This window comes from Tachypleus tridentatus, chromosome 4 (genome assembly GCF_004210375.1).
Source record: "Tachypleus tridentatus isolate NWPU-2018 chromosome 4, ASM421037v1, whole genome shotgun sequence".
Lineage (NCBI taxonomy): Eukaryota > Metazoa > Arthropoda > Merostomata > Xiphosura > Limulidae > Tachypleus > Tachypleus tridentatus.
Genome location: NC_134828.1, coordinates 27,756,495 through 27,779,030, shown reverse-complemented (window position 1 = coordinate 27,779,030; position 22,536 = coordinate 27,756,495). Strand labels below are relative to the sequence as shown.

At 32.7% G+C, this 22,536-nt stretch overlaps 1 protein-coding gene across 7 annotated transcripts in view; it reads left to right on the top strand.

Moving 5' to 3' along the window:
- The window catches only part of Stacl (SH3 and cysteine-rich domain-containing protein), a 171,201-nt gene extending 152,327 nt beyond the window's left edge, over positions 1-18,874 (top strand). For 3 of the 7 annotated variants that reach the window (XM_076497425.1, XM_076497423.1, XM_076497422.1), the window contains 5 exons: positions 4,352-4,482; positions 13,895-13,977; positions 14,964-15,015; positions 16,668-16,805; positions 17,234-17,478. In XM_076497425.1, the coding sequence (XP_076353540.1) occupies positions 4,352-4,482; positions 13,895-13,977; positions 14,964-15,015; positions 16,668-16,805; positions 17,234-17,338 (509 nt within the window). In that variant the 3' untranslated portion in view covers positions 17,339-17,478. Of the gene's footprint in view, positions 1-4,351; positions 4,483-13,894; positions 13,978-14,963; positions 15,016-16,667; positions 16,806-16,941 lie in introns of all 7 variants that reach the window. The other 4 variants (XM_076497426.1, XM_076497428.1, XM_076497427.1 and 1 more) reach the window with 4 other exon arrangements.
- The last annotated feature ends 3,662 nt before the right edge of the window (positions 18,875-22,536 follow it).

The following is a 22,536-nucleotide window of genomic DNA, read 5'->3' as shown; positions in this document are numbered from 1 at the left end:
ATATAGTTTCATTACTTTCTCTATAACAGAATGTGAAGTACATTTTCTACTTTGATATAGTTTCATTACTTTCTCTATAACAGAATGTGAAGTACATTTTCTACTTTGATATAGTTTCATTACTTTCTCTATAACAGAAAGTGAAGTACATTTTCTACTTTGATATAGTTTCATTACTTTCTCTATAACAGAATGTGAAGTACATTTTCTACTTTGATATAGTTTCATTACTTTCTCTATAACAGAATGTGAAGTACATTTTCTACTTTATTTAGTTTCATTACTTTCTCTATAACAGAATGTGAAGTACATTTTCTACTTTGATATAGTTTCATTACTTTCTCTATAACAGAAAGTGTAGTACATTTTATACTTTCTTTAGTTTATTTACTTTTTCTCTAACAGAATGTGAAGTACATTTTCTACTTTGATATAGTTTCATTACTTTCTCTATAACAGAAAGTGTAGTACATTTTATACTTTCTTTAGTTTATTTACTTTTTCTCTAACAGAATGTGAAGTACATTTTCTACTTTCTTTAGTTTCGTCTTTTCTATTCTAACAGAATGTGAAGTACATTTTCTACTTTGATATAGTTTCATTACTTTCTCTATAACAGAATGTGAAGTACATTTTATACTTTGATATAGTTTCATTACTTACTCTATAACAGAATGTGAAGTACATTTTCTACTTTGATATAGTTTCATTACTTTCTCTATAACAGAATGTGAAGTACATTTTCTACTTTATTTAGTTTCATTACTTTCTCTATAACAGAATGTGAAGTACATTTTCTACTTTGATATAGTTTCATTACTTTCTCTATAACAGAATGTGAAGTACATTTTCTACTTTGATATAGTTTCATTACTTTCTCTATAACAGAATGTGAAGTACATTTTCTACTTTGATATAGTTTCATTACTTTCTCTATAACAGAATGTGAAGTACATTTTCTACTTTATTTAGTTTCATTACTTTCTCTATAACAGAATGTGAAGTACATTTTCTACTTTGATATAGTTTCATTACTTTCTCTATAACAGAATGTGAAGTACATTTTCTACTTTGATATAGTTTCATTACTTTCTCTATAACAGAATGTGAAGTACATTTTCTACTTTATTTAGTTTCATTACTTTCTCTATAACAGAAAGTGAAGTACATTTTCTACTTTGATATAGTTTCATTACTTTCTCTATAACAGAATGTGAAGTACATTTTCTACTTTGATATAGTTTCATTACTTTCTCTATAACAGAATGTGAAGTACATTTTCTACTTTATTTAGTTTCATTACTTTCTCTATAACAGAATGTGAAGTACATTTTCTACTTTGATATAGTTTCATTACTTTCTCCATAACAGAATGTGAAGTACATTTTCTACTTTGATATAGTTTCATTACTTTCTCTATAACAGAATGTGAAGTACATTTTCTACTTTGATATAGTTTCATTACTTACTCTATAACAGAATGTGAAGTACATTTTATACTTTCTTTAGTTTATTTACTTTTTCTCTAACAGAATGTGAAGTACATTTTCTACTTTATTTAGTTTCGTCTTTTCTATTCTAACAGAATGTGAAGTACATTTTCTACTTTCTTTAGTTTCGTCTTTTCTATTCTAACAGAATGTGAAGTACATTTTCTACTTTGATATAGTTTCATTACTTTCTCTATAACAGAATGTGAAGTACATTTTCTACTTTGATATAGTTTCATTACTTTCTCTATAACAGAATGTGAAGTACATTTTCTACTTTGATATAGTTTCATTACTTTCTCTATAACAGAATGTGAAGTACATTTTCTACTTTATTTTGTTTCATTACTTTCTCTATAACAGAATGTGAAGTACATTTTCTACTTTGATATAGTTTCATTACTTTCTCTATAACAGAATGTGAAGTACATTTTCTACTTTGATATAGTTTCATTACTTTCTCTATAACAGAATGTGAAGTACATTTTCTACTTTGATATAGTTTCATTACTTACTCTATAACAGAATGTGAAGTACATTTTCTACTTTATTTAGTTTCATTACTTTCTCTATAACAGAATGTGAAGTACATTTTATACTTTGATATAGTTTCATTACTTACTCTATAACAGAATGTGAAGTACATTTTCTACTTTGATATAGTTTCATTACTTTCTCTATAACAGAATGTGAAGTACATTTTATACTTTGATATAGTTTCATTACTTACTCTATAACAGAATGTGAAGTACATTTTCTACTTTGATATAGTTTCATTACTTTCTCTATAACAGAATGTGAAGTACATTTTCTACTTTATTTTGTTTCATTACTTTCTCTATAACAGAATGTGAAGTACATTTTCTACTTTGATATAGTTTCATTACTTTCTCTATAACAGAATGTGAAGTACATTTTCTACTTTGATATAGTTTCATTACTTTCTCTATAACAGAATGTGAAGTACATTTTCTACTTTGATATAGTTTCATTACTTACTCTATAACAGAATGTGAAGTACATTTTCTACTTTGATATAGTTTCATTACTTTCTCTATAACAGAATGTGAAGTACATTTTCTACTTTGATATAGTTTCATTACTTACTCTATAACAGAATGTGAAGTACATTTTCTACTTTGATATAGTTTCATTACTTTCTCTATAACAGAATGTGAAGTACATTTTCTACTTTGATATAGTTTCATTACTTTCTCTATAACAGAATGTGAAGTACATTTTCTACTTTGATATAGTTTCATTACTTACTCTATAACAGAATGTGAAGTACATTTTCTACTTTATTTAGTTTCATTACTTTCTCTATAACAGAATGTGAAGTACATTTTCTACTTTGATATAGTTTCATTACTTTCTCTATAACAGAATGTGAAGTACATTTTATACTTTCTTTAGTTTATTTACTTTTTCTCTAACAGAAAGTGAAGTACATTTTATACTTTCTTTAGTTTATTTTCTTTTTCTCTAACAGAAAGTGAAGTACATTTTATACTTTCTTTAGTTTATTTTCTTTTTCTCTAACAGAAAGTGAAGTACATTTTCTACTTTATTTAGTTTCGTCTTTTCTATTCTAACAGAATGTAAAGTACATTTTCTACTTTGATATATTTTTTTTACTTCCTCTCTAACAGAATATGAAACAGACCCAGTCACTAAATATTGATTTTGAGGAAACAAAATATACAGACATCATTTATTCATCGTAAGAAGACATGTGCATGCACCAATCATTGACTGTGATGAGAAAACCTGTACAGACATTAACTGCTTACTGTATGAATACAAGGTGTACAGAATCTAATTGTTGGATGCGTTCAGGGAACGTGTACAGACATTAGTTATTGATTATGAGTAGACCACGTACAGGCACTAACTGTTGGCTATGTGAAGACAACGTGTACAGACAGTAATTGTTGAACGTGTGAAGGTAATGTGGACACACACTAGTTATTGACTGTTTATATACAACTATGTATGAACAATAATTGTTAGCTGTGCGAAAGTAGCGTGTACAGAGACACTAATTGTTGACTTTGTAGACACGAATTTCGTATTGTGTGAAACTGTTACCTACCTTCGGGAAGATAGAACATCTGTGTTACACTATTTTAGAATTTGACAGAAACTGTTTGTTTTCTATTCATTTCTGTTCAAATTTTCGTGTGACTAACCATTCCTTCACAATATATTCTTCTAGATTTTTCTCAGTCTAAAACTTGAGCGTCTTACTTACGACGCCGGAACCTACCTTCTGAGACTGCGCTATGCTTACTCTTGTCTTCTGTACCAAATGCTATCCTATCCCTCTATTTCGTTCATCTACGTGGTTATGCGTGTTTTTTTTTTTTTGTTGTTGTTGTTTTTTTGTCTCTGTTGTTTCTTTTATCGTTTAACTGCGCGGTGGGTGTTTTCTTTTCTTTTTTGTTCTAAGAAGTTTCACCATTTTTCTTAAAGTCCCGCCACCTATTGCACGTTTCATTCACTTTTATTTTGAGGATTTCCTGACAGACGTTATATCTTTCTTTATAGAAGAATGCCAAGAAAACATATATCATAGACGTTTTGCGATTCACATTTTCACATTTGAAACTCAACACACAATACTTAGGTAATAAAGATTTCCTACGATTAGATTCTTTCAAATCATTTTATTGGTTTTAAAAAGTGAGTTTTAACTAACTGTTGTATCCTACATAATGTTGAATAAATAATTTGTCAGTAAATCTTTCTTCTTCCTCATTTAAACCACTCCGATAGTGCTTAAGACAAAATTTATGTTCATTGAACATTCAAATCTATTTTTCTCCACTAACCCTACATTTCTTCAACCCCAAATCCAGCTCCACAGAGTCCAGTACAAAGTCGACGTCAACTTCTCACCGCTAAGACAGTAAGAATGAGTTCTGTTGATCTTCCTGACGAGAACGAAAAGTCGCTCAGCAGTGCCTCTACCTCTCCCTGTCCTTCACCGGTAGGTACTGTTTACTAGAAGTATTGTATCTGTATCTTAACAGGTTTAACACATCTCACCAACACGTTATATTAACTATAAGTATTGTACCTGTATCTTAACAGGTTTAACACATCTTACCAGCACGTTATGTTAACTAGAAGTATTGTATCTGTATCTTAACAGGTTTAACACATCTTACTAGCACGTTATGTTTACTAGAAGTATTGTATCTGTATCTTAACAGGTTTAACACATCTTACCAGCACGTTATGTTAACTATAAGTATTGTATCTGTATCTTAACAGGTTTAACACATCTTACCAGCACGTTATGTTAACTAGAAGTATTGTATCTGTATCTTAACAGGTTTAACACATCTTACCAGCACGTTATGTTAACTATAAGTATTGTATCTGTATCTTAACAGGTTTAACACATCTTACCAGCACGTTATGTTAACTAGAAGTATTGTATCTGTATCTTAACAGGTTTAACACATCTTACCAGCACGTTATGTTAACTAGAAGTATTGTACCTGTATCTTAACAGGTTTAACACATCATACCAGCACGTTATGTTTACTAGAAGTATTGTATCTGTATCTTAACAGGTTTAACACATCTTACCAGCACGTTATGTTAACTAGAAGTATTGTACCTGTATCTTAACAGGTTTAACACATCTTACCAGCACGTTATATTAACTAGAAGTATTGTATTTGTATCTTAACAGGTTTAACACATCTTACCAGCACGTTATGTTAACTAGAAGTATTGTATCTGTATCTTAACAGGTTTAACACATCTTACCAGCACGTTATGTTAACTAGAAGTATTGTACCTGTATCTTAACAGGTTTAACACATCTCACCAACACGTTATGTTAACTAGAAGTATTGTATCTGTATCTTAACAGGTTTAACACATCTTACCAGCACGTTATGTTAACTAGAAGTATTGTATCTGTATCTTAACAGGTTTAACACATCTTACCAGCACGTTATGTTAACTAGAAGTATTGTATCTGTATCTTAACAGGTTTAACACATCTCACCAGCACGTTATGTTAACTATAAGTATTGTATCTGTATCTTAACAGGTTTAACACATCTCATCAGCACGTTATGTTAACTATAAGTATTGTATCTGTATCTTAACAGGTTTAACACATCTTACCAGCACGTTATGTTAACTAGAAGTATTGTACCTGTATCTTAACAGGTTTAACACATCTCACCAGCACGTTATGTTTACTAGAAGTATTGTATCTGTATCTTAACAGGTTTAACACATCTTACCAGCACGTTATATTAACTAGAAGTATTGTATCTGTATCTTAACAGGTTTAACACATCTCATCAGCACGTTATGTTAACTATAAGTATTGTATCTGTATCTTAACAGGTTTAACACATCTTACCAGCACGTTATGTTAACTAGAAGTATTGTACCTGTATCTTAACAGGTTTAACACATCTCACCAGCACGTTATGTTTACTAGAAGTATTGTATCTGTATCTTAACAGGTTTAACACATCTTACCAGCACGTTATATTAACTAGAAGTATTGTATTTGTATCTTAACAGGTTTAACACATCTTACCAGCACGTTATGTTAACTAGAAGTATTGTATCTGTATCTTAACAGGTTTAACACATCTTACCAGCAGGTTATGTTAACTAGAAGTATTGTATCTGTATCTTAACAGGTTTAACACATCTTACCAGCACGTTATGTTAACTAGAAGTATTGTACCTGTATCTTAACAGGTTTAACACATCTTACCAGCACGTTATGTTAACTAGAAGTATTGTACCTGTATCTTAACAGGTTTAACACATCTTACCAGCACGTTATGTTTACTAGAAGTATTGTATCTGTATCTTAACAGGTTTAACACATCTTACCAGCACGTTATGTTAACTAGAAGTATTGTACCTGTATCTTAACAGGTTTAACACATCTTACCAGCACGTTATGTTAACTAGAAGTATTGTACCTGTATCTTAACAGGTTTAACACATCTTACCAGCACGTTATGTTAACTAGAAGTATTGTACCTGTATCTTAACAGGTTTAACACATCTTACCAGCACGTTATGTTAACTAGAAGTATTGTACCTGTATCTTAACAGGTTTAACACATCTCACCAACACGTTATGTTAACTAGAAGTATTGTATCTGTATCTTAACAGGTTTAACACATCTTACCAGCACGTTATGTTAACTACAAGTATTGTATCTGTATCTTAACAGGTTTAACACATCATACCAGCACGTTATGTTTACTAGAAGTATTGTATCTGTATCTTAACAGGTTTAACACATCTTACCAGCACGTTATATTAACTAGAAGTATTGTATCTGTATCTTAACAGGTTTAACACATCTTACCAGCACGTTATGTTAACTATAAGTATTGTATCTGTATCTTAACAGGTTTAACACATCTCACCAGCACGTTATGTTAACTAGAAGTATTGTATCTGTATCTTAACAGGTTTAACACATCTTACCAGCACGTTATGTTAACTAGAAGTATTGTATCTGTATCTTAACAGGTTTAACACATCTTACCAGCACGTTATGTTAACTATAAGTATTGTACCTGTATCTTAACAGGTTTAACACATCTTACCAGCACGTTATGTTAATTAGAAGTATTGTATCTGTATCTTAACAGGTTTAACACATCTTACCAGCACGTTATGTTAACTAGAAGTATTGTATCTGTATCTTAACAGGTTTAACACATCTTACCAGCAGGTTATATTAACTATAAGTATTGAATCTGTATCTTAACAGGTTTAACACATCTTACCAGCAGGTTATATTAACTATAAGTATTGAATCTGTATCTTAACAGGTTTAACACATCTTACCAGCACGTTATGTTAACTATAAGTATTGTATCTGTATCTTAACAGGATTAACACATCTTACCAGCACGTTATGTTAACTATAAGTATTGTATCTGTATCTTAACAGGTTTAACACATCTCACCAGCACGTTATGTTAACTAGAAGTATTGTATCTGTATCTTAACAGGTTTAACACATCTTACCAGCACGTTATGTTAACTAGAAGTATTGTATCTGTATCTTAACAGGTTTAACACATCTTACCAGCACGTTATGTTAACTAGAAGTATTGTATCTGTATCTTAACAGGTTTAACACATCTCACCAGCACGTTATGTTAACTAGAAGTATTGTATCTGTATCTTAACAGGTTTAACACATCTCACCAGCACGTTATGTTAACTATAAGTATTGTATCTGTATCTTAACAGGTTTAACACATCTCATCAGCACGTTATGTTAACTATAAGTATTGTATCTGTATCTTAACAGGTTTAACACATCTCATCAGCACGTTATGTTAACTATAAGTATTGTACCTGTATCTTAACAGGTTTAACACATCTTACCAGCACGTTATGTTAACTAGAAGTATTGTGTCTGTATCTTAACAGGTTTAACACATCTCACCAGCACGTTATGTTAACTAGAAGTATTGTATCTGTATCTTAACAGGTTTAACACATCTCACCAGCACGTTATGTTAACTAGAAGTATTGTATCTGTATCTTAACAGGTTTAACACATCTTACCAGCACGTTATGTTAACTAGAAGTATTGTATCTGTATCTTAACAGGTTTAACACATCTCACCAGCACGTTATGTTAACTAGAAGTATTGTATCTGTATCTTAACAGGTTTAACACATCTCACCAGCACGTTATGTTAACTAGAAGTATTGTATCTGTATCTTAACAGGTTTAACACATCTCACCAGCACGTTATGTTAACTAGAAGTATTGTATCTGTATCTTAACAGGTTTAACACATCTCACCAGCACGTTATGTTAACTAGAAGTATTGTATCTGTATCTTAACAGGTTTAACACATCTCACCAGCACGTTATATTAACTAGAAGTATTGTACCTGTATCTTAACAGGTTTAACACATCTTACCAGCACGTTATATTAACTAGAAGTATTGTATTTGTATCTTAACAGGTTTAACACATCTTACCAGCACGTTATGTTAACTAGAAGTATTGTATCTGTATCTTAACAGGTTTAACACATCTTACCAGCAGGTTATATTAGCTATAAGTATTGTATCTGTATCTTAACAGGTTTAACACATCTTACCAGCACGTTATGTTTACTAGAAGTATTGTATCTGTATCTTAACAGGTTTAACACATCTTACCAGCACGTTATGTTAACTAGAAGTATTGTGTCTGTATCTTAACAGGTTTAACACATCTTACCAGCACGTTATGTTAACTAGAAGTATTGTATCTGTATCTTAACAGGTTTAACACATCTTACCAGCACGTTATGTTAACTAGAAGTATTGTATCTGTATCTTAACAGGTTTAACACATCTCACCAGCACGTTATATTAACTAGAAGTATTGTATCTGTATCTTAACAGGTTTAACACATCTTACCAGCAGATTAACTAAAAGTAATATATCCATATAGAAAGGTTTAATTATATTCACAAATCTACTATCCATGGAATCCTTTTGTACAAATCTGTTATCCAGTAAGTCCTCTTGTACAAATCTACTATCCAGTGAGTCCTCTTGTACAAATCTACTATCCAGGAAACCCTTTTGTACAAATCTACTATCCAGTGAATCCTTTGTACAAATCTACTATCCAGTGAATCCTTTGTACAAATCTACTATCCAGTGAATCATTTGTACAAATTTGTTATCCAGTGAGTCCTCTTGTACAAATCTACTATCCAGTGAGTCCTCTTGTACAAATCTACTATCCAGGGAACCCTTTTGTACAAATCTACTATCCAGTGAGTCCTCTTGTACAAATCTACTATCCAGGGAACCCTTTTGTACAAATCTACTATCCAGTGAATCCTCTTGTAAAAACCAACTATCCAGGGAACCCTTTTGTACAAATCTACTATCCAGTGAGTCCTCTTGTACAAATCTACTATCCAGGGAACCCTTTTGTACAAATCTACTACCCAGTGAGTCTTCTTGTACAAATCTACTATACAGTGAATCCTCTCATACAAATCTACTATCCAGTGAATCCTTTGTACAAATCTACTATCCAGTGAATCCTTTGTACAAATCTGTTATCCAGTGAGTCCTCTTGTACAAATCTACTATCCAGTGAGTCCTCTTGTACAAATCTACTATCCAGGGAACCCTTTTGTACAAATCTACTATCCAGTGAGTCCTCTTGTACAAATCTACTATCCAGGGAACCCTTTTGTACAAATCTACTATCCAGTGAGTCCTCTTGTACAAATCTACTATCCAGTGAGTCCTCTTGTACAAATCTACTATCCAGGGAACCCTTTTGTACAAATCTACTATCCAGGGAATCGTCATATATTTTTGCGATTACTCATTTTTCACGTTTAAGCAAAGGCACCTATCGGGTCCTTGCAAGTAGTATTGTTGAATATAAATGTTGCGATTCCGGTTTGTTTTTTTTTTTGTCAGTATTTGTGAAAATTGTCATTCATTTCTAGACGTGCCTGCATGTTTGTGACGATCTGGTTGTGAAGCTTTGTCAACTTCAAATTTATGTTTATGATCGTGTTAAAAGTACCAAAACGTAAGCCCTGATGCATCGTAAAGTCTTTTTAAGTCGGAAGATTCTCTTTCGTAACTATAGCCTTCACTTTGTGGTTGAGGTCGTTGTGGTGTTTTAATGCCATTGTCGTTCTAGACGTTTTGCTTTTTCGTACAGAACACTGAAATCTCCTTTCATCGAAATGCTTTGTCCGTTAGCTTTACATTGAATAACAGTCTCGCTATACGAGTTTTCTTCCACGAAAAGGCAACCCTGTGACATGAATACCTATTACATAATTTAAAACAATTTCAACTAAATTGTCTCTTATGCGACTCATTGCTACCGGGTCCGGTATTCCAGTTAAAATTATGTTAATTATGAAAACATGCTACTTGTATTAATGATGTATTTTTACTGCACAATAAGTAAATAGTAAAAATAACTAATGTATGCTCATTAGTATTTAAATTTATCATAATGTAACGTTAATCCAAAGTTTACGAAACTGGTAATCATATTGAATATATTTCTATATAAAACACGTTAATAAAGGAAACTGACCATAGTTAAGCGCGTGCTGTGTTCAGTATACACTGACCTCTTGAGCATCCTTCTGAAACCGGTTTCGGTTGATTTGTTTTTCAATTTCGTAGTCGGTTACATGATTGTTACGTAGTTTGAAGTCGTGAAAAGTTAAAACTGCTAGTAGTTTTACAATAATAAATGCCCTACGCGTAATGACCTTTGACCCAGGTGTCTGATGTTTTTTTTTTTAAGTTTGTATTGTTAATATATATATATGCATTTATATTAGAAAATACACGTATTTTACTAAAACGTGTATAGGAAATGTTTTTCCAATAAATATCGATACGTTTTCAAACATATCAAGAATCTAAGTTAACATCGGCAACTGTTAAAATTGAAGCCTCATTGTCTTACAATATCAATTTTGTAACTGTAATTTAGCATTCTGTTAAATAAATATCTGTTTTATGTGAATACCACTATTTTATTTCTCTGCAGTTAGCTTCCAGTTCATTTTAATATCCTCTGATAGATTGTTTAGGCAGGCTATTCATGATGGGTAAACTGGAATGGAAAACAACTACCTGTTGTAAAAACACAATTGTAGAGAACGACGTTTCGAAAGTTTATTTGTTTTTGGAACTAAGCACAAAAGTGCACAAGAGGCTATTTGTGGTCTGCCCACCAGGTGTATCGAAACCCGGTTTTTTAACGGTTTTAGTCCACAGACATACTGCTGTACCACTGGTACAGGTCCGGTTTGAAAGTCTTTCGTCTTCAAATCAGAGTATTCAATCCAATTTAATCCTGGTAGATAGTTAGGTTTAATAATCTAGAGATGGCCATAAATTTGTTGAATTTCTCCTTGCCTCTTGCCATATATGGTAGATGAAATTCATATACTGATTAAAGAATTTACAGGTGATTTTGAATTTGACTTCATGGGTTGATGGATTAAGCAAGGCCGGGAAGAATATTGGAAACGCTGTTTTCCTGTTGTTGGATTTGGTGATAAAGATTTTTCTTTTGCATCTAGCCTGGCACATAGGATCAAACAGGTCTTTATGATATCCTGGTGCATTGTGGAGGGCGTGTTGTCATTGATTTGTTTATATCTGGTTCTGATTGGTAGAAAGACTGCATGAGGTTTCAACCAATAGTGTCCATAGATTGCTCACCCCTAATCTCGAATCTCTGTTTAGTGAAGGCTTTATTGTGTTAACGTAGAAAGATTTTTAACATTTTGAATATCGTCTAAAATATGTCTATGTCCATGATTTTAGTTGTATTCCAGTTAAATTTTTGTCCATTTGATATGGTGTGATCTACAATGGCTGATTTTGTATTTTCATGGGTCTTGTACTATCTTTGTGTTTTTTATCCTATTTTCTCCAACGTATGTTTCGTTGCAGGAACATGGAATTTCATAAATGGCATTTTTGTGCTATTCATTAGTAGGTTTCTGTTTTGTTTTCACCAAAATATATCTTGATGTCTTATAAGCTTTCCACCAGACATTTATGTTGAACTTCTTGGCTTGCATGTGAGTTTTTCACTGAACTTTTGGTAGTCGTAGAGTTCTTTTGATTGTTTCTTTCTATTCTGGTCTTTCGTAACTGTTCTATTTAAAACACTCCATGCTCGTTTGGTGTTCTGTGTAGATGGATCTCACATTTAAATGTTTTCGCTCTCTTGTTTAGATATTGGATTATATCATATTTTACCAAGGTTGTATGATAGTACTAAAAGCGTAGGTGTCTGTCTGTTTAGTTATTTGTTTTTTGACTTTCGCGCAAAGTTACACGCGAGCTTTCTGTGCTAGCCGTCCCTACTTTAGCAGTGTAAGACTAGAGAGAAGATAGCTAGTCATCACTACCCACCGCCAACTCTTGGACTACTCTTTTACCAACGAGTAGTGGGATTGACCGCACATTATGACGCCCCCATGGCTGACAAAGCGAACGTGTTTGGTGTGACTGGGATTCGAACTCGCGACCCTCTTATTACGAGTCGAGTGTCTTAACCACCAGGCCATGCCGGGCTCGGTGTCTGTCAGAGCGGGTAAGTTTTCTGTGGTGACTTTTTCTTCTTTCTTCTCACCTGCTGATAAATACGTCAAGAGATGGTAGGCTGTTTCGTTCCTGTATTTCCATACTGAACTGGATTATTTTTATATAGGAATAAAATGTTCTAGGAAGGCTGGTACGTTCTAATAACTGTGAGGCCAGATAACGAAGATGACATCAAAGTAACGTCTATAGAAACTTGGTTTTATATGTGTGGATGAGATTGTTTTCAAAGTATTCTATAAAATTTCCTGCTAAGACCGAAGAGAGTCGCCATTCCGTAGCTAGACCGTCCGTTTGTTCTCAGAATTTCTTGTTGAAAAATTAAAAAAGAATTTCGACGTTAACACAGTAGTCTTTCCACCAATCATAACCAGAAATAAATAGATCAGTCATAAAAGGTCCTCCACAGTCAACGAGAATACTATATTGAGCTGCACAATCTTATACTGACCGACCTTACCTGAAACAAGGATCAGATCACACGCTGACAAATCAACCACCTTAAGCATTTTACCTTTTCCGGAACAGGTTTACAACAAGGACTGCTTGTCTTTTTCTTCTACCTATTGTTCTGTAAATGTATTGATTTCAGTTTCAGTTGTGTTATATGTTCATTGTCAACTCTGTTAACTGTGTATAATTTGTTTTTATATTGTACACTGTTAATTGTCGTAAGTAAAAGGTTACGTCTTGTTTGCTTTTGGAGTGTAGTGTAAAGCTGTCTTGGTGTCAAAACGTTTCAGAAAAATTTTAGTGGGCTCGACTGGTTGCAGCCGACAACAAATATCTGAAGAAACTTTTTCGTGGCTTTTCCGTATTGCTTGAGGTGGCAATTGAAAAAGAATCGTTCATTCCAAGGGCTAAAAGAAATCCAAGTTTCTGATCACCGCTAGTTTTAAACCAAAACACCTACCATCATTTCCAGCAAACACTGCCCAGAAGACGGAAGACTTTCGAAACATTGCCCTCTACACTTGTTTTTTCCTACAAGAAGTTGCCGATATTAATATTGTTTTGAGATGATACATGTCTCGTAATGGTATTCGCGCCCTCTAGTGATACAATAGTTAAGCCTAAATTAAATGCTAAAACTAAAGAGCATCAATATGTAGTATTTTTATAACACCGTAACCTTTGATTTAAAGATAATTAATGAATGCAAAAATGTCAAATTTTGTTATTAAAACCTTGAAAACTCAAGTAACCTCGCTATCATTAGAAATGCGATTATTACAGAACTTTTTGTTTGCTATCTGCAGAAGCCTCACCGCCTGCTTCCTACAAATCTGTATGTCGTGCTGTACAATTTCCGTTGTCGTCACCAAGACGAATTAGATCTCAAGTAAGTTCTGTGTGTGACTAGTTGCCTACAAGTTATTCAGAATTAATGATAACCTATTAGAACCTACCATTCGTAAGTTATTCAGAATAATTGGTATTCTACGCACACCATTAGCCATACGTTAATGAAACCTCAACAATTTACTCTTAATCACAAACAAAGAAAATCAAGCTATTGGATAATGTTTTAATCGAGGAAGACCATGTGCAACATTTAGTTTTACAGTATGTTCAGTAATTTACTTTCTGTTTTCAAAGTTTAAGTAATTGTTGTTTTTTTTGTTTGTTTGTTTATTTTCGCGCAAAAGTACATGAGGGCTCTCTGCGCTCTTTAAGTAATGGTCTAATGATCACTAATTACAAGTGTTTGTAAACCTTAAGCCTAAATGAACAGAAACTTGTACATTTTGTCTTTGAATAGAACCATGAAAATAGTGGTAAGCTTTAGGCCTAATTGAGAAGAAGGTTAAAGCATTTTATTACTGGATAAGCTTTAGGCCTGAATGAATTAAACATTGAACATCTTGTTTTCAAATAGAACCATAAAAGTGTTGGTACGCATAGGGATTAAATTAACTAAAATTTAAGCATTGTATTATTGAATAGGCATGTGAAAGTGTTAATAAACCTTGGGCCTAAATTATTAAAGATTATGCATTTTATTTTCTAATGATAGTATTATAAGATAACGTAAACTGTTGACTTGGAAAAACAAAATATTTTAGTAATTATTTTCGCTTATATTTATTTCATGCAAAAATGCATCATTTTGCTTGACTAATAGCACGAAAAGCGGAGACCACGACTTTTATTTTTTATTTTAAAAGTAAGGCAGCATTAAAGCTTTAATGGTGTTTTAACGAGAATTTCCGAAGCTATGAGTATGCATTTTACAAACACCAACAGCTATTCAGCCACACAGAACACGATGTAATGTATTGGATCCAAGTCTAACTAAGTATAATACATTTTCTTTAATTACCCTAGGGCGGGATGCACTGTGACTGTAATAGACACAAGCGATCCGGACTGGTGGCAGGTAAGCTTTGTCTTTTGATTTCCTCGTTTATCTGATAGTATATTTACACGTGAATTGAACCAGCATACAACGGAAAGAACTACTAATTGATTGTTATTGTTTCATTGTAAGAAAAACAAGAGCAATCGGAGAGATTGCTTACCCTTGTACCCTCGCATATGTTTGATTTCAGTATGCATCTAAAGTTCGGTCGTAATCCTATCACTTTTTACACAGTTGTTATCAACAAATTGATAAAATGCCTTATATCTCCATTATAAAAATGTCTCAAAGTGATTTAGAATCCGGGCCAGAGTTGGGAAGGACCGCCCTATAGGGGCATCGTATCTCCTGTAATATTTCCATAAAAAGTGGTTTATTATTTCTTGAGATACACGTGCTGGCATACATATATACAGATTTAAATACAATACCTTCGTCTTCGCCCCTTCCTCCAGAGGCGAGAGCAGTGGCTTAGTATTGTGTATTTATCTGCTAATAGTACAGTTTAGTGAGTTTTGTTTCTTTGGTCATACGACTCATAATTTCTGAGCTGTTTTAATGTTTGTGTGGTTTACTGTTTTATCACCCTCCCTCAAGTATCTCGAAGCGTGTATTTATTTTTACGCTTAAATACGAGGGCTGTTCAAAAAATACGCGGACTGACGTCATAAAACAAAATGTACTTTATTTAGAAGTTACAGGTCTGGGACCCCTTCAAAGTACTCTCCTCCCCAACGCACACACTTATCCCAACGGTGTTTCCACTTGTTGAAACAGTCCTGGTACGCTTCTTTTGTAATGTCCTCCAGCTCCTTCGTCGCATTTGCCTTAATCTCGGGAATCGTCTCAAATCTTCTTCCTTTCAAGGGTCTTTTGAGTTTGGGGAACAAGAAAAAATCGCAAGGTGCAAGGTCAGGTGAGTAGGGGGGATGGGGAAGAACAGTGATCGAATGTTTGGCCAAAAACTCACGAGTTCTGAGGCACAAATTTCGCAGCAACGCGGTGCATCTTCAATTTTTCGGTCAAAATCTCGTAACAAGATCCAACTGATATCCCACACTCTTCAGCAAGCTCCCTGACAGTCAGACGTCGATTTGCCCGCACCAGGATGTTGATTTTGTCGACGTGTGGGTCGTCAGTTGACGTGGAAGGACGTCCAGGACGCTCATCATCTTCAATGGACTGTCATCCATCCTTAAAACGTTCATGCCACTTAAAACATGCCGTACGCTTCATAGCAACATCACCGTAAGCCGTGTTAAGCATAGCAAAAGTTTCAGTCGCAGATTTTCCAAGTTAAAACAAAATTTCACAGCAAGTCGTTGCTCCTTCAGGTCATTCATTCTGAAATCCGCCAAACGAAAAAATCGCACTTCACTTAAAACCGCGTAGCTAATACACAAATGAAGATATCTGCAATCGGGAAATGGCGTCGTAATCAGCTGATCTGTGCAAACCTAGCGACACCAAGCGGATTCCCCTGGAACCAACTGGAGCCGCGCAATTCAAACCGCGTATTTTTTGAACAGACCTCGTATGAACAAACGTGACATAATTTTTCATAACTTTTGTCTTGCCTTAATTATTATACGTTATTTGCTATTATGTCTTAACTTTCCAAAGAATTGAGATCAGGATTTGTTATATTCTGTTTTTATTTTTTCTTCTAGGGCAAATGTTTAGGTAAAGTTGGTTTTTTCCCTTCAAAATATGTCACCAAGCTTCATCCTGGAGAACGCCCTCTACAGGTCATTCATAGCATTCAACTTTCGAATGGTGAAAGCGAAGTCAAACTTCTTCGAGACCAGGTAAAATTAAATTACTTATTAATGAACAGAGTCAACTCAAAAAAAAAAAAAAATGCGAAAATGTTAAAATCTTGAATAACAATTTACGTTGTTCAAAAGGCCTTAACATTATTAGCATACTTGTTTCTTTCTCTAGGTCCCCTAGTGCCACAACCATACGTCTGTGAACTTATATTGCGAGAAATCAGGTTCCGATACCCGTGGTTGGCAGAGCACAGATAGCACAATGTATTTAATTACAAACAACATCCTTCTCTAGTAGATGACTGGTGCTCGTTTCTAATTTATTAACTTACACGTTACTTCATCTAGCAGTTGATTGGCAAAGCATTCTTTAATGACCAAATCAGGAAAACTCCAGTGATCATATACTATGATAGCATTTAGAGTGATGACTTAGCTAGCAGAATTTTTTTGTGTTTTCACAGATCGTAATCCAGATGGGAGAAGAAGTGGGTGGTATGGTAAGTGTTCGAACTGGAACAGGTGCCAAAAGCCTTTCCTGCCCACTGAAGTACGTGCAGGAAGTCTGAGGAGGAGTCGTGAGCTATGTTCGTATCGCTACCATCACGTGATTGATGGGCACCACTCCAAGTTTACCGACCTCTAACCTCGACTCCAAGTGTCACTCGAATGTAGAACAAAACCCCCCTGACCTTAGGAGTTCAGGATGACCATTTTATCCTCCTGACACCCACCCTCTAAACTGCTTTTATGCACCCGACATTATGGTTTCCATGATGAGGTCATAGGTCATAGTTCAGAGATCAGTGACTAACTTTAAAAAGTGTAATTATTACTTCCACCGCTTTGTGTTCACGTTTTTCCTCATTCTGTTTCAAAAACCCACGTTTTTTTAGCTCGTTTTTGTTGTTTCAGAAACGTTTTCTCGAATATAATTCCCAAATTTCCTTCTGTTTATAGGACATACATTTTCTCGTTAAAAACTATTTTAATAGTGTTAATGTAAGCAAAAAACACCATATCTTCATCTATATTACTTGGATAGAAGCTATACATTATTCCTCAAGATTACTTAAACAGGAGCAATACATCTTTATATAAACTAATTGAACAGAAACAGTGCATCTTTCAACTCGATTAATTGAACAGAAACAATGCATCTTTAACTGGATTAATTGAACAGAAACAGTACCTCTTTAACTAGATTAATTGAACAGAAACAGTACATCTTTAACTAGATTAATTGACACACAGAAACAATACTTCTTTAACTAGATTAATTGAACAAAAACAGTACTTCTTTAACTAGATTAATTGAACAGAAACAGTACTTCTTTAACTAGATTAATTGAACAGAAACAATACTTCTTTAACTAGATTAATTGAACAGAAACAGTACTTCTTTAACTAGATTAATTGAACAAAAACAGTACTTCTTTAACTAGATTAATTGAACAAAAACAGTACTTTAAACTAGATTAATTGAACAGAAACAGTATCTCTTTAACTAGATTAATTGAACAGAAACAGTACATCTTTAACTAGATTAATTGAACAGAAACAATACTTCTTTAACTAGATTAATTGAACAAAAACAGTACATCTTTAACTAGATTAATTGAACAAAAACAGTACTTCTTTAACTAGATTAATTGAACAGAAACAATACTTCTTTAACTAGATTAATTGAACAGAAACAGTACTTCTTTAACTAGATTAATTGAACAAAAACAGTACTTCTTTAACTAGATTAATTGAACAAAAACAGTACTTTAAATTAGATTAATTGAACAGAAACAGTATCTCTTTAACTAGATTAATTGAACAGAAACAGTACATATTTAAACTAGATTAATTGAACAGAAACAGTACATATTTAAACTAGATTAATTGAACAGAAACAATACTTCTTTAACTAGATTAATTGAACAGAAACAGTACTTCTTTAACTAGATTAATTGAACAAAAACAGTACTTCTTTAACTAGATTAATTGAACAGAAACAATACTTCTTTAACTAGATTAATTGAACAGAAACAGTACTTCTTTAACTAGATTAATTGAACAAAAACAGTACTTCTTTAACTAGATTAATTGAACAAAAACAGTACATCTTTTAACTGGAGTAATTGAACAGAAACAATACTTCTTTAACTAGATTAATTGAACAGAAACAGTACTTCTTTAACTAGATTAATTGAACAAAAACAGTACTTCTTTAACTAGATTAATTGAACAAAAACAGTACATCTTTTAACTGGAGTAATTGAACAGAAACAGTACATCTTTTAACTGGATTAATTGAACAGAAACAGTACATCTTTAACTAGATTAATTGAACAGAAACAGTACATCTTTTAACTGGATTAATTGAACAGAAACAGTACATCTTTAACTAGATTAATTGAACAAAAACAGTACATCTTTAACTAGATTAATTGAACAGAAACAGTACATCTTTTAACTGGAGTAATTGAACAGAAACAGTACATCTTTAACTGGAGTAATTGAACAGAAACAGTACATATTTAAACTAGATTAATTGAACAGAAACAGTACTTCTTTAACTCAATTAATTGAACAGAAACAGTACATCTTTAACTAGATTAATTGAACAAAAACAGTACATCTTTTAACTCGATTAATTGAACAGAAACAACTTTAACTAGATTAATTGAACAGAAACAGTACTTCTTTAACTAGATTAATTGAACAGAAACAGTACTTCTTTTAACTGGAGTAATTGAACAGAAACAGTACTTCTTTAACTGGAGTAATTGAACAGAAACAGTACATCTTTTAACTGGATTAATTGAACAGAAACAGTACATCTTTAAGATTAATTGAACAAAAACAGTACATCTTTTAACTCGATTAATTGAACAGAAACAGTACTTCTTTAACTCAATTAATTGAACAGAAACAGTACATCTTTAACTAGATTAATTGAACAGAAACAGTACCTCTTTTAACTGGATTAATTGAACAGAAACAGTACATCTTTAACTAGATTAATTGAACAAAAACAGTACATCTTTTAACTCGATTAATTGAACAGAAACAGTACATCTTTTAACTGGATTAATTGAACAGAAACAGTACATCTTTAACTAGATTAATTGAACAGAAACAGTACATCTTTTAACTGGATTAATTGAACAGAAACAGTACATCTTTAACTAGATTAATTGAACAAAAACAGTACATCTTTTAACTCGATTAATTGAACAGAAACAGTACATCTTTTAACTCGATTAATTGAACAGAAACAGTACATCTTTAACTAGATTAATTGAACAAAAACAGTACATCTTTTAACTCGATTAATTGAACAGAAACAGTACTTCTTTAAACTAGATTAATTGAACAAAAACAGTACTTCTTTAAACTAGATTAATTGAACAAAAACAGTACTTCTTTTAACTAGATTAATTAAATGGAAATATCTTGTCCTTAACCAGAATAACTGAATGAAAAGTGTACATATTAGTTGATTTCTTGTCTGTGAAATACACTGATGTTAAACACAAAGCAGTGTAATATATTTCTGGTGTAATTGTATTTTAATAAATTAATTGAAAATTAATAAATAGTGAATGTGGCTACTCAGAAATAAACTTATAATTGTAAGCCAACAAATAACGATTATTTTTAAAGATAATTTTCATGATGCTGAGATTGTTAGAGTTTACATTTTTGTTGCATAAGGTGAAAGTGCATCAAGAAATATCTTTAAATATCTGGACTAGAGACTAGAACCTCATTGTTGACCAATTTCGACTATTGTCATCTTGGAATGTTAGTTAAGAAGTTCCATATTTTATCTTTGTTAATATTTTCCTCTCTACTATTTCATGGAAAGTTTTCTCAAGCACTGTCTGCTGGCATTGTGCAGGTTTCAGATTTATCTTTTAATATTTTTGTTCTGCTATCTTGATATGCTAACATTAATAGATACTTTCAGATAAAGCCTGTTTCACACTTATCAACTGCCTTTTTATACTTCCTATACATCCAATCGACAAAACTTTCCTTACACAAGCATGTAGATGGGTCTTTCGTTCAGATCGCTCTTAGGATTAATCCAGCTGTTGGCCTGGCATGGTTAGGACACTATTCGCAGTTTGTAGGTCATGTTCAAATTCAGACACTAAATGTGCTCACCATTTAGAATATGGATTTATAACGTAACAGCCAGTTCCACTATTCAGTCATACAAAAACAAATGTAGTCCAAGAGTTGGCAGTGGATGAGTGGTTATTGACTAACTGCCTTCCCCCTTTCCTATCAATTCATATTTAAAGAAAACACAGATCTGTGCAAAATCCAAACAAATCCAGCTGTTGTCATCAACTGCATTAGTATTTTAAAATACTCTTTTAAGTAACATAGAACAACACCAATTTTTAAACTACAAACAAAGTGTTTCTAAACGTCAAGTGATATTACACGTTCTCTGGTATGTAAGTCGTAAGATCTCTCAGAAGATATATTACACCACTAAATCATCAAGAAACAAATAGTCAACATAAACAGCAAAACTACTGTAGAAACTAACAAAAGAATGGGGCCTTCGACAAATACTCAACATATACAATAAAACTACTGTACCAACTAATACACGGGTGGGGCCTTTGAACAAACAGTCAACAGAACAGCAAAACTACTGTACAAAGTCACACAGTGGTAGGATTTTAGACAAATGGTCAACATACTACTGTACAAAGCCATAGAAGGGTGTAACCTCTGACAAATACTTAACACAGACATTCAAACTATTATACAAACTCATAAAAGGGTTGGGTCTTTGATAAATAGTCAGCATAGACAGTACAACAACTGTACATACTCATTTAAGGCTAGGAACTTGGAGAAATCTTTTAGCTAAACATTACACATTCTAATATCTTACTTCTTGTGGTTCTGTTGCAGTTCAACTGATATATATATTTATCCAGTGGAACAAAATTCTCTAATCACGTGTATGAGGTGCATGTTTGTATCTGAAGATATTGTTTTTATTGCTTTGTTACTTATAAGTGTGCATTTCAAGAGTCCATTTGTTATATGTATGTATCTTATGTCATACTAGTGGTGTTAAGTCAATTTACATTCTTTTAAATTTATTAAACACAGAATCAGACACCTTTTTATAGATGTTACATGCTCAGAGTTATGTTAGATTACTCATTCTAGAGAGTTATGTTTCATGAAGTTTTAAACATGTTAAGAGCAGGGTCACGTGCATGGATACATATATATATATTAAGTTTTAAATGCTAAGTAATATTCAATGAAACATTTTGAATACCGTAAATAGTAAGTCATTTGTGATCAAATTAACATTTTCAAGAACACAGAGTTTGTAATTTGGAATCAAGAGATCAGTTAAGTTTAGTGATGGCTTTTAAAGATGTTAAGTGCAGAATGACATTGTAATGATGTATTTTTTTTTCCGGTGAACAACAAACCAGGGTTTTATTTTCTGACAACCTGGTTCTAACAGTCACCACCTTCTGTTAAGTATCACGTGTCTATTTATTGTAAGAAATCAAATAAAATGAAAATGTTGAGTCTGAAGGTTTGACTTTTTACTTGTTTACAAATGGAGATGCTTGTTTCTTGGATATTAGCAGATTGGTTTATTAGAAAGAGCCGTTTAACCACATACCAGCAGAAAATTATACTTGGAATGTTGTGTTTCGTATACATTTTAATTGTAAAACCAATGTAAATAGAAACAAATAATAAACTGGTTGACTTTCAG